The following is a 12878-nucleotide window of genomic DNA, read 5'->3' as shown; positions in this document are numbered from 1 at the left end:
GGCAACTTACTATCTCACCATAATTTTCTCATTTGTAAAATGAGGATAAAGAAAGTGCACATACCTTGTATGCTTGATGTGATGATTAAATGAGTTAATATCGTTAACACTCTTAGAACAATGCCTGTCACATGGTAAACCCTCAACAGACGCTAACTCCATTGTTGCTGTTATTTCGGTTACTCTGTTGATGTTCCCTCAGGATATCATCTGGGATCTCCTTTCTCCAGAAATTACAAGTGTTTCTCAGAGTGTTAGCATGACTCTCTAGTTAAAGAACTGCGGCCAGAAACATTCCCACACGCCACACCTCTATTTCCGGCAGAGCTGGGTGAACATTTTATTTGGATGTCTCAGGGGAGCCAGAGAGCAGGCATATCTGAATCCGAACACAACATCCGAGTAGAGACCGAATGACCTTGATGTTTATTATTTTTCTTAAGCAGAGGAGTATTGATGTCCTCCTTTCGATTGCAGCAGGTAGCTACGTTAGTGCTGGGGAAATGCCTCCTCCATCGACTGTGAGCTCCGTGAGTGCAAGGACTCTGCCCTTTACTCTCTGCATCCTCCTTGCTTCGCAGAGAGGAAGCTCTTAACAAGTGTTTATTGAATGAATTTATCAATAAACAATTGAAGATCTCAAAAAAGAACTCCCTCCCAAGGTATTAAGTTTGAACCGTATACTTGTAATTGCCTCCCTCCATCTTGTTCACATCCTTCAATATCACCTGTGACAATACAGGGCGGGGCAGAGGTAGGTTCACAGTAGTTCCTATGGGAAATAATGCAGTAATTAATAATGATACGAGAATAAACTCAGTGTTTGGCATACTCACAGCTTACACCTGCCTTTGCGCTGCCCTGTATTTTGTTATCACGTGATAAGTGTGACACCTCCCTGTGTCTGCCTGGACTGGGGGCGCAGTGTGCCTAAGTCCACGGGACACAAGGGAAACCCCATAGCTTTCCCGAGGTGGCAGGAAGTCCACGGCTGTCCCCGTTCCCCTGAGTGAGAATGTAAAGATGTAGGACAAGTGCAGTATCACAGGATGAGGTGAAGGTGGATTAGCCTTCAGAGTGGTGAGAAAAAAAAAAGATGACTCCAGTTAACACAAAGTGAGAAAGTCTTGGGGGATAAAGGTGAAGGATAGCAAACGTGAAGTCCCTGAGAGCCTTTCAGTGATGATGTTAATTTATGAGGATGTGGAACTATTTATTCACTGTCAAAATTCAAAGAGATGGCATTCTAAGGTTCCGCTAATCAAGATTCAGGTAGAAATGCAATTCCAATATATGAGCAGATGTTAATGAAGGGTCTTTTTATGTTGCAAAGGCTAAGGAAATGACAAGATGGCCAAGCACCCAGCATCTAGCAACAGTAAAGAGTCTTTACTATGTTTAAAGAGATAAAAGTAATAGTAACCTAGCTAGGGAGGGAGCTGCCCAGCAGAAATGCTGAAGCAGGGAAGAATGACAAACTCTTTCCTCCCGTGCTCTAGCTTTTGCTGGTGCCCTGCCACCCCTGCTCCCCATGGTTGAGGCCTGCTGACTGGGCGCAGGGAGGGGGCCCTGGTGATGTGTCCCAGGGCACCTCTTTCAGGGCTCAGCTTCCCAGGGCACAGAGTGGGGAGAGGACAGAGAGTGGCTTGAGCTGAGTGGGTGCCAACAAAATAGCACTGGTATGAAGACCATCTCCAACCTTTTGGCTTAAAAATGAAAAGGAGCTGTCACAAATGGTAAGGGTTTTTGCGAAGTGAAATAAGGCAGCCAGAGAAAGACAGATACCATATGATTTCACCTATATGCAGAATCTAAAGAACAATGTAACCAAGCAAAACAGAAACAGACTCATAGATACAGAGAACAGAGTAGGGGTTGCCTAGTGGAGAAGGTGAAGAGATCGAGCAGCACAGATTGGCGGTCACGAAATAGTCACGGGGCTGTGAAGCGCAGCACAGGGAATACAGTCAGTAACACTGTGGTAACTACATACAGAGCCAAGTCGGTACTGGAAATACCAAGGGGAGCACTTTGTAAAGTTTTGGTTGGCTGACCGCTATGCATTACACCTGAAACTAATATACAATCATATTGAATGTAAATGGTAATGGAAAATAAAATTTAGTAAAATAAAATAAATTTAGGACATGGAAAGGAGCCCAGGTCGGGAGATGAAAGCCTTGTAAATCCATCCCTTTCGACTTCAGCATTCAATGGTTTTGCTTATTGACAAAGGCGGCAGATAATCAAAAAGGACGAGGAAGTGAATGTGAGCATTTCCCTATCTTAAAATCCATTTTCACCAACATATTTACTGCATAGCATTATGACATAATGAGTGGACTCTGTTAATAGGTATTTAAGTATTTATCTATTCCCTTCTTAATAGGCATTTTTTTCTAGTTTTCAATATCACCGTTCATAATACTGATTGTAGTTGTAATGTTAGTATTATCAGTTATAACTGTGACACTAGGTACCATTTTTGAGTGCTTGTCACGTGGCAGGCACCATGCTGTGTGAACACATACGCTGTCTAGTCCTTATCCTGTGTCTTTGAGATATTAATTTAAACTCCCATTTACAAAGGAAGAAATTGAGGCATAACTCCTAAGGCAACCATAACTCACCAAAAGTCCCACAGTCACCAGTCCAGGTAGCTGGAATGTGCCCCGGTCTCCATTCTGCAGAGAAGCCCACCTTTCCATTGCCTCCCTGTGTTATAGAAAATTCTGAATGGAATACCTTTGTACGTAAGTCTTAATATGTCTGATCATGTTCTTGGGGTTGCTTCCTAGGAATGGAATTATGGGTCCAAGCATATAGTCTTATTTTTAAGTGTTAAGGAATAACATTTAGTTGCAGTTTGAAATGTGTTAGATATCTATAGAGGGAAACATTCTTTAGGCAGGAACTTATACAACATTTACCAAATTGCCTAATTACAAATAGTGAAATAGCAGTGTCTGAGAGCCCATCTCGTCCAGTCCTCACCAGCAGTGACTAGCATCATTCCTGGAGTTTAAAATCATGCTTCATGAAGGAAGAAAGGCTCACAGGGGTGATTTTCACAGAGGATAGTAACTGTTGGCCTGGAGGGAATGGGGGCAGGAGAGCAGACACAGTTCACCTGTTCAAGGCTCCCCCGTTTTACCGTTTCCTTGCCCCCGGCCCCCATACCTACCGGCTTCAGGCCTCGGCTCCCCTCCAGTGACTGAACATTCTCCAAACAAAGTCAACGTAACAGAGGAGAAAATTAGAGAGGTTATGTCCTGTTTCCCTGCTGTGTTCCACACTTGCCCCCCTGTCCCTCTCTTCCTTTCTGGAAGCGTTTACATCAGCACCAAATGTGAGCCGTGCGTGATGACGTGATGACAGCCATTCGATGAGACCCAGACTCAGTCCAGTCCCTAGTTGAGGGCACAGATGTGCGGGCAATGACAATGCAGATAGGCTGTCTCTGGTGTAAGCATGTACCAGGTGCTAACAGAGTACAGGGATGAGACATGTCAGAATAGGGTAGTGGGGGTGAGAGGTTGGGTAGGAGATTGAGGACAATGGAGCTTCTTCAGAGGACAATGAATAAGCTGATTCTAGAAGAAGGTGTGAATTGGGGGTCTGCGGGAGGACATTTCAGGCAAGAAGGGTGTTTTATTTGTGAACTTACCACTCATGACTAAGCTGTAACCACTAGTACCTTTTCATTCTACCTGATAAAGACCATCGCTGGGGCTGTCTCTGTCAGTTCCCTGCTGGGTACCAACAGCCCCAGTCTCAGTGGACCTTTGCCTCTTCTGCTCAGGGCTGTTTGAGCAGTGGGTGTCTGAGCGAACTTGGCCCAGGAGAGAGGGGGCATGGCTCAGGGCTTCGGGGCAGGTTGCAGGCTGTTCCAGTGTGTCTCATTCTGGGCCTATGGCTGCTTGGGACGTGTGCTTTCCATGGTGATGGCAGAAACACCAGAGACCAAGCCAAAAAACTATGCAAGTGCATTTCACGTCTCCACTTTCATCCATTCATACCCCCCTTGGCCGGAAGTTCTGATGATTGACTCTAAAATCCGTGGAGCAGGGAATATATTTTCTCTCTTTGCTGGGAAGTGCTGATGGGTCATGTGGCAGAGAGAAGATTTGGAAAATGGGGGACAGTAACCCAGGCTGTCACTGTGGTTTCCTGAAATGAAGTCCTTCTGCTAGAATTCTGTAGCAGGGGAAAGATGAGACTCTAAATCAGCCCCAGTTGCGGGAGAGAAAGAAATTACAAAAAAGCCATAGAGAATCTAGAGAAATCCCAGAAATTTATCTCCAGTGCATTATATTGAATTCAAGGTTAAACTTTCTTATAGGCTCTCATTCTTTCTGATTCTGTAGATTCTTCATATAGACATTGAGCCAAAAGTGGAATCTGGGTAATATGATATCTATCTAGTCCCTGGCAGTTTTAGTCTCTTTTCAAAGTGCTTGGCTGCCTGCAGGGTTTTAGAGAGACGACTGTCACACAATTGCAAATAAGGGCGACTTGGCAGGACGTTCTTCCTGGTGTTGGTGTGCCGGTGTCGCCAGATTTGTGTCATGTGCACAGTGCAGCAGGACCGAACAGGAGGAGGCACGGCTCAGCCCGAGGACCTGGTGCAGTGGGGGAAGGTGGGGTCGCAGCAGCCCCTGTCACCAGGCCGCCTGCGACTCAGCAGTGCTCCGACTTCAGGCCTGCCCAGGGATGCTCTGTGGTTTCATCTCAGCATCGGTGACTGCCCTGCACTGCACCCAGGCTGTTCCCCACCTTTTCTGACTCAAAGCTCCTCAGGATCCATTGGCTCTGGGTCCACATGAGCTCATCCGACTGAGACGGCACCAAGTCTGCCCCTCTGATGGGAGTACACCCAAGCTAACGACGAGTGGCACCCTTGCTGAGGGTGTTCTGTGGGTTTAAGCCTTTCTTCTCCCTGGGGTATGGGAAAGTATCAGCCTATTTTATACACATTTTATAAAATGTGTTTTAAACCAAATAAGAGAGAATGTTAGAAAAGCTCTGAAAAAATTGGGGCAGTAAATCCAGACCAGACAGTAGCCGGGAGAATTCTCACCTCCATTCTCTCACCGTTCCAAGAGAAAGGGCTACATTTGTCCTTCACTTTGTAGTTCAAGCTAACAGAAAGAGAAAACTAGAAATAAACAGCCCATTCCACAGATGACTTTTTTTCTTAATTAGGAGTAGGCGAGTCTGATGTTTGGCTTCTGGTGGCAACAATTGAAACACAGCATTTCAGCGATCTGAAAAAATAATGTATCTAAGAAATGACAAGGAGAGCGATGCAACACGTAGATGCGGCTGCCGCTAGTTGTAAAACAGTGACAGAACGACAAATGTTCCTGTGGCACAGAGCTCTTCTGAATCATAGGCGTGACATTTAGATGAAAGCAGATCACTTTTACAGGCACACTTCCACCGCGCGGCGCAGCCAGAGCTAGTTACCCTGGAAGCCGGCCAGAAAGAAGGAGCGGAAGAATTTTATTCTATTGAGGAAAATGCTAATATTTTAGAGAGGATGTCTGAGGCATAAAGAAAATACATGAGAAGCTTAAAAGAAATACACACTTTGTTTTCTGTTATCAGAATATTAAACATGTGTTATGTTTCTGTGGATCCACTGAATTTCTCAGGGGGGAGACTCAGTCCAAGTAGGAAAGGTGGGCTTGAAGTTTAGGAGATAGAGCAAAGCGGGAGTGCCTTTGGGAGCTGACCACACAGAGATGACTGCTGGAGACGTGGAGTGCATATGATCACACCGGAGAGGATGTAGGGAGAGGGAGAGGGAAGGCCAGAGTCAGGCTTTGGGAGATGCTCACTGGAGGAGGCCGACCATGGCTCCCGAATCTATGCTGGTGTCCTAAACCCCAGAACCCATATATGTGACCTTATTTGGGAAGAGTTTGCAGATGGGATTAAGGTAAGGATTTTGAGATGTATTATTGGGGTGGACACTAAATGCTACCACAAAGGCCCTTATAAGAGAGAGGCAGAGGGAGATTAGACGCAGACACAGAAAGGAGGTGATGTGATGATGGAGACAGTGATTGCAGTGATGTATGTGGTCACAGGCAAAGAACACCATGGAATGCCAGCACCGGGAGGTGCTGCAGGGGGCAATGGACCAACTTTGTCCCCAGACCTTCTGCAGGAAACACAGTGCTCACAACACCTTGGTTTCAGACATCTAGCTCCCAAACTGTGAGATACTGGTTTTTGTTGATTCAGGCCACCAGAGTTGTGTAATTTGTTACAGCAGCCCTAGGAAACTAATACCTCCTCTTTGGAAACGAGAGAAAAAGAGTTTTAAAACAGACGAGCAGAGGTAATGGTGTGAAAGTATAGGGCTTAAATGGCATGAGCATGAAGAGTGAGGGGAAGTCATTGATATGATGGGAGCTAATGGTGACAGCTAACTTGTCCCCCAAGCAACTGCTGTGTGCCAGGCACTGCCCTAAGCACTTTAGAGGTATTCATTCATTCTTACAGCTCAGTGAGGTATACACTGTGATCGTCCTCACCTTGCAGGTGAGGAAACTGAAGCACAACAAGACTGAATCACGTGCACTAGGTAAAACAGGTCATCAGTGGTGTGGCTACGTTTAAACCCAGAAACTCTGGCTCCAGCGCCCAGTTTAACCACATAGTATACGTCCCTCTTCTTGTCCCTAAAGGTGTGCATTTCTCCAGGTTCTTCTCATTTTAGATCTTTTCATCACATAAGGTAGATAATAGGTCTCAAAAACAAAAGGTTTTTGTTTTTGTTTTTTTAAAAGATATTTCGAGGTAGAATGGAGGGAAGGTTAGAAATGACATTACCTGGGCTTCACCTGGGCTTTCCCAGCGGAGCTGGAGAGGAAGTTGCTTGCTGATGCTGAGGAAGACAGCCAAGTCAGGCCTCAAGAAACCCAGGGAAGATGATGAGGGTGTAGTGAGACAGGAAGCACTGAGTTAAATTTTTGCTGCTCAGGTGAACATGCTCAGCGTCATTTCCTTGACTGGCTCTTGACCCTGCGCTCTCCCTGTGCCCTAGGAGTCCAAGTACCATGCAGAACGCCACATGCAGGGGGAGAAGGGGCAGAAGGGGGACTGTCACCCTTCACCTCTGTATGCAGTGTACTTTGTTCAGAGCCAAGGAAGGAACCGGAGAAGTATACAATACGACCCCTGCCTTAGAGACTCTTGGGCTACTTGGAAAAACGGGACTGCCACATGCTGGCAGGGGAATGACTGGACAAGAGCATTGCCTGACAAGGGTGGATTGCAATGAACTGGGTGTTGACTGTGGGCCAGAAGAACTAGAAGGGCTTCCAGGTGAAGGTTCCAGTTGGTTCTTCCTGGCTAAGGAGTTTGGTAGCCAGTCAAGAATCCGGAGGACATTTCAGCATGATGCAAAGTGTGGCGCGGGGCATGGGAACAAGAGTTCTGTAAGAGGTTGGGTCAGAGGAGTGCCAGCACTCTGGACTTTCTAGCCCTGCTTCATTAAATTATTCAGAACCACTGCAGACCTAAAACTATTAGCCTATGTTCTGCTATTTAATTCATTAGGCTACATGGTATAATGGAAAAGAGCTGGGTTCCGATTCCAGTGAATCGCTCATGTGACCTCGGACCAGTAACTTTACCTTTAACTAAGCCTCAGGTTTCCCCTCTATAAAACGTAGATACCCATTCTCTGTCCTTTAGGGTTGTGATGAAGCATTAATGGGATAACAATCAATATCTAAGCACAATGCCAGGTCAATATTTTGTGCCAGTATTTTTAAATGTGATTAAGAACAAATTGGATGATGTAATTTATTGTCTGACAGTTCATCTCTGAAGATGTGACTGCTGCATCTTTTGTAAATGTTAATGTTTTCATATGTTTGAAGTGTATCTTCTGTCTCGGATACTGTTTGTTGATGTATCTCTCCGCTCCCTAGACATGGCCATTGTGTGAGCAGAGCTCTGGTGTCCCAGGAAGGTCTTTGTACCTCTTCACAGGTGTACCTCTGTGAGCTCCTAACACCTGGAGGGCCTGAATGGCTTTGCCTCAGGTATCAGGGGTTCCTCCCAATTCTCCTGCAATAGGCTCATTTTCCTCATCCATCCTGTCTTGGTAATAGTCATGAATTCTTTTTTATTTTTAACATTTCCCCATGATGTCTATTATTATATATTATTAAACATGGAATTCAACAGTTTCAAGTACCTGTGCCAGTTATTTCCACTGTGTAATTTTTATTCTTGTTTGTCATTTTGTGTTTCCTTGAGAGGAGTTATGTAAGAGGCAGAAGTGCCACGCTGACTCGCATTTGTGGTCCCTTCAGCCCAATACTCCTCCACAGAAGGGACAAGATGAAGTGTTTTGGGCAGAGCAGTGTATTTCATATTCGCAGACTGAGACTGCACGTACTATCTGATGTTGACTTATAAAACATCTCTCCCAGCCCCTTCATCTGCCACCTGAAAACCTGCCTGCCTTCTTCTGGAATATTGATGGGCCCACAGACATTCATTTTGCACCTGTTTGGAAATGTGGAGCAATACAGCAGTGGTAGGGAGCACAGAGGAGTGGAAGAATACCAGGCTGTTACTGGATGGTGTTAGTTCTGCTCATAGAGAGAGACACCAGGAGTTTAATGACGTACTTGCCTGGGCACCTGAGCACCAGAGCATGGCACACATTGCCACGGGGAGGCTGCCAGGCTGTCTGTCTCCCAAGGGGTCGCCCAGCGTGACAGGCCTTACCTGGGTGAATTTCCCAAGACCAAGGCACAGGCCCCTTGCATATGGGCTTAAAAACCATATGGGGTTAAACCTTGGGGTTAAACTCATGCCAAGCAGGTCATGGGGAATAGACATGGGGAAACCCAAGATGCCAGTTTGCTAGCCCACACTGAGAACCCTGCCTGTGTCACTCTCCCTGCCCAGGAAGCCGCATCCCAATATCCTAGCTTGGTGAGCACTGTCAGAGCAAGGGCACTTGGGTGGATACAGGAGAGTAAAATTGTGTGTCAGGACCATCTATCTGGCTGTGCATTTGGGATTCTCAAACTTTGAGGCTGTTGCCTGGATGGACGCTGCCCAGTTTGTCTCCATTAGACTGATTTTGTTTGGTGCTTCGTTTTATGCTTTCTTGGCTGACCAACCCTCATTCTGATTCAAGTCATCCTTTCTTAAAATTTGTTAGAATTTACAAATTGGTCCTGAGTCATATCTCTCCCCACCCCTTGGAGAAATGTAAGGCAACTCTTCATACTTCTCACTTGATCCATGATTACTCATTTACAGTGTACCTCTGAGCAGCATTTTTATTTCCCTCATGCCTGGGTTTTCAGTAGGTGTCTCACGACAGCCTTCCAGTACTGGTCCTATGTAAACGGAAGGTTTTACCCTGTCAGGCTCAGTGACCTCATCTCTGTATGGCACCAGAGTAACTTCTAACTTTAAATTTCTACCTTCAAGTTTGAAACGGGTCTCCTCTCAAAAAAATAATGTGATTTTGTGAAGCTTAGCTTTCCCCTATTAGATGGCATGATTCCTGACCGTGTCCTCCTGGCTGGTTGGCATTGGTAAGACCGGCACGTTTCCTTGGCCTTTTTTAAAGAACAGATCAGGATTCAGTCGTTCATGACTTTGCATTCCAGCTGTCCTCAGAACGCTTCTCTGGACAAACCGTATCACCTTTCATGTTTCATTGAGGCTTCTAAAATGATTTTCTAATTCTCTTTCCCATCAGTAATTTATTGGATGAAACTTTTGCAGGTGTGTCCAGCCTGTGGCCTGTGGGTCACATGCGGCCCAGGATGGCTATGAATGCGGCCCAACACAAAATCATATATTTACTTATAGCTCTTTTTTTGCTCATCAGTCTTTGTTAGTATTTGTGTATTTAATATGTGGCCCAAGACAACTCTTCTTCCAGTGTGGCCCAGAGTTGCAAAAAGTTTGGACAACCCATTAGAGTGAAGAACTTTCTCTTGTCACATATTTGGTTACCTTGAAATACTGTCAATGAAGGAAAGGCAGGTCAAATGCTTGCTTCTTTCCCTTATCAATTTTTGAGTCATGAATTGCAATTTTGGCAACTTCCAGTTTTGATCAGTATGTTTTTTTTAAATATATTTTGAACTCAGAATTTGATGTATTTCATATGTACCATTACAGTAAGTAAGATCCATATTGATATATAATCAATGTAATTTGGTGCAGTTAATATTGGTTTTGATGAGATTGACATGCTTCAAACTACTCTAGCACATACAAAGCAAACCAACAACAAAGAAAGTGATACATATAAAAAAAGGTTGGAAAAATGTTTTTTCTCAACTTTATGGAAAAAGCTTGATATATCTTCAAGGTAGGTAGTGGGTTATGGGGTTCATTATACTGTTATTTTTGCTTTTGATATGTTGGAAATTTTTCTAGGTAAAAGAGCTCTAGAAGTATTTAATTCTAAGGTTATCAGAGGTGTAAATTTGAGTTTAGTTTTCAACTCTGGCCTCTACATGAATCCTGTGGAGAAAGTTCTTTGATTTAAAAAATTTTTGTTGTTATTCTATTACAATTATCTCAGCGTTTTCCCCTTTGCCCTCCCCCACTCAGCCCACCCCCCACTCCCACAGTCAATTCCCACACTGTTGTCCATGTCCATGGGTCGTTCATACATGTTCTTTGACAAGTTCTTTGATTTTTATTGGAATTCCAGCCTCAAAGCCCCTGGCAGTAGCATGCCAAATATGTACATATTTCCCAGGATTTTGGAAAGCATTTTAATATTTGACTTCATAGGATCCCTGTTCATAAAACTCCTGTCGTGCTCTCTGAGGTTGTCCACTTTTGAATGAAGCAGTGTTCAGCAAATGATGCACTCTGAACATCTGTTGGTATTATACTTCTAGCATCACTAGCACTAGAATTTATAGGCATAGTTACTTATGCTCCATGGATTTCATGCCCCCAAATAACCTGGCATTTTAGAAGTTCTGAAATGACTTCTTCAATATAATGGTGTTGTTTCTCATTCCAGGTTTAAGTTTATCTATTCATGGGGCTGAAAAGCGTTTGCAAATCCATCAACGGCGAAGTGTGGCAAGCCACCCAGGGTCCCGCCGCCTGCCCGTGGTCAGGCATTCCTCACTCCCACCAAGTAGAAGGTCAATAAAAATGGAGGCAAGCTCTTCTGGACTCACTAATGGGAAAACCAAAGCCTTCCGCCCAGGTAACGCATGGGGAAATTTCAACAGGGACCCACATTAGCACCAACCTAAAACAGCCTGTGTTATATTTTTATCATCGAATTACATCATAATTCCAGTTAGGCTTGCTTTTTTTTAAAGAGTCATGCTTCTTTCTCTTTGCTCACTTGAGTCAGTGGTAAAAATGTCACCAAGACCAGTCAGAGGAGGGACAGCTTGACGTGTCCAAAAGGTGAAGGCTATGCTTTTCCTACAGCGATAGAGTCTAAATGAAAATTCTGAGTGAATAAACTTGCTCAGTGCAAACCAGCTTATTGTATAATAAAACAAAAGGTATTTTTGGCCTTTTTCTTGATAATTTGCTGTATGTAGAATAGACCAGGGAAAAAGTCAAATGGAAAATGCCCACATGGAAGCCCAAGATGCCTGGTTTGACTTGTCTATACTTTCCTGAGATTAGGGGATCACGTTAAGTTTTGAGGCTGTAGGAAGCATTTTACATGTAAAAAAGTGCTGAAATGTGTCCATAGCAAAGCAAATGGTTTTATTTGCTTGTTTGGAGGAGAAACTCATTTAAGTATCATTCATTCGTTCATTCATTCAACCAGTTTATTGAGTGCCTGCTACATGCCAGGCATTGTTTTGGGTGATGAGGAAACATCGGTGAACAAGGCAACTTTAATGTCCATCTGACTCATAGGAACATTGAATTTGGAGGGAATTCAGCAGTCATTTAGTATACCTCTCACCCAATCCTGATTCCTGCGTGTAATGTCCTGGCAGGAGGCCATCCAGCCCCAACTAAAGCAAGCCTCCCAGCTAGCCATCTCCCCCCACAACCTTATTTCCTAACTGCACCGAGAAACTCCAGAGCCATTGGGCATAAATTACTGCAGATTCCTTATCCTCCATCTCCAAATGGGAGTGTCTCTGTTTATTCCCATCCTTCCCCGCTTTCCTACAGTTTTTAGAAGAGGGTCCTCCCAATGACCTTGAATAACCCTTTACTGTAACCTTCACCTGTGGCCCTGGCCACCCCTCCCCACTTGAGCCTTGCTCAAGAGGAGGGTGTACCCCCTCTTTCTCTCCTCTTCCCCCTCCCTCCTGCTGGCTCTTTCCCCTCAGTCCATGAAATAGACGTAGGCCTCTCCTGTTCTCATCGTGGTCATTTGCTACTTTCTCTTTTATTTGCCGTCTCCTCTGCCACTTTCCCCCTCCCTTCTAAGCCAAATATCTCACAGAATAGTCTACCCATGTTTCTTCTCTCTCTCTTCCCAGCCAGTTTTCAACCTAACACTACCTCATTTCTAGCTCCTCCATTCCATCACATCTGTTTTTGAGGTCCTTAGTGATCCCTTTTTGTCACAGCTTGGTAAGTGGAAGACTCTTATGACACAGCAGATCAGAATGGACTACCACTCCTTCCCCAAACCATGTACCCTGGCTTCCACAGAGTCTTCTTTCGTGGTTCCTTTCACCTTTCACATGTAACTTTTCTGGTCTTCCAGTCTTCAGCATCTCTCCTTTTTGCCTCCCATCCCAGGAGATCCTTTATACCAAATCAATAATGGTTCATTTCCACCTTGATTATGTCATTCACCCTGCTTGTCCTGCTGAACAAAGGGTAAAGCGCAAATCTCTTAGCATGTTAAAAAGAAGTGGCCTTCGTGA

The 12878-nt window shown here is 44.6% G+C and overlaps 1 protein-coding gene across 1 annotated transcript in view; it reads left to right on the top strand.

Moving 5' to 3' along the window:
* The first annotated feature begins 4568 nt into the window (after window positions 1–4568).
* ANO4 (anoctamin 4) overlaps window positions 4569–12878 on the top strand; it is a 190167-nt gene continuing 181857 nt past the window's right edge. The window contains exons 1-2 of the mRNA XM_045826360.1: window positions 4569–4740; window positions 11039–11230. Coding sequence (XP_045682316.1) covers window positions 4569–4740; window positions 11039–11230 — 364 coding nt within the window. The remainder of the gene's footprint in view (window positions 4741–11038; window positions 11231–12878) is intronic.

This window comes from Phyllostomus hastatus, unplaced genomic scaffold (genome assembly GCF_019186645.2).
Source record: "Phyllostomus hastatus isolate PE091 unplaced genomic scaffold, TTU_PhHast_1.1 phas_scaffold_755, whole genome shotgun sequence".
Classification (NCBI taxonomy): domain Eukaryota; kingdom Metazoa; phylum Chordata; class Mammalia; order Chiroptera; family Phyllostomidae; genus Phyllostomus; species Phyllostomus hastatus.
Note: the sequence above shows the minus strand (reverse complement) of the source record. Positions and strands in the feature narration are given on the sequence as shown.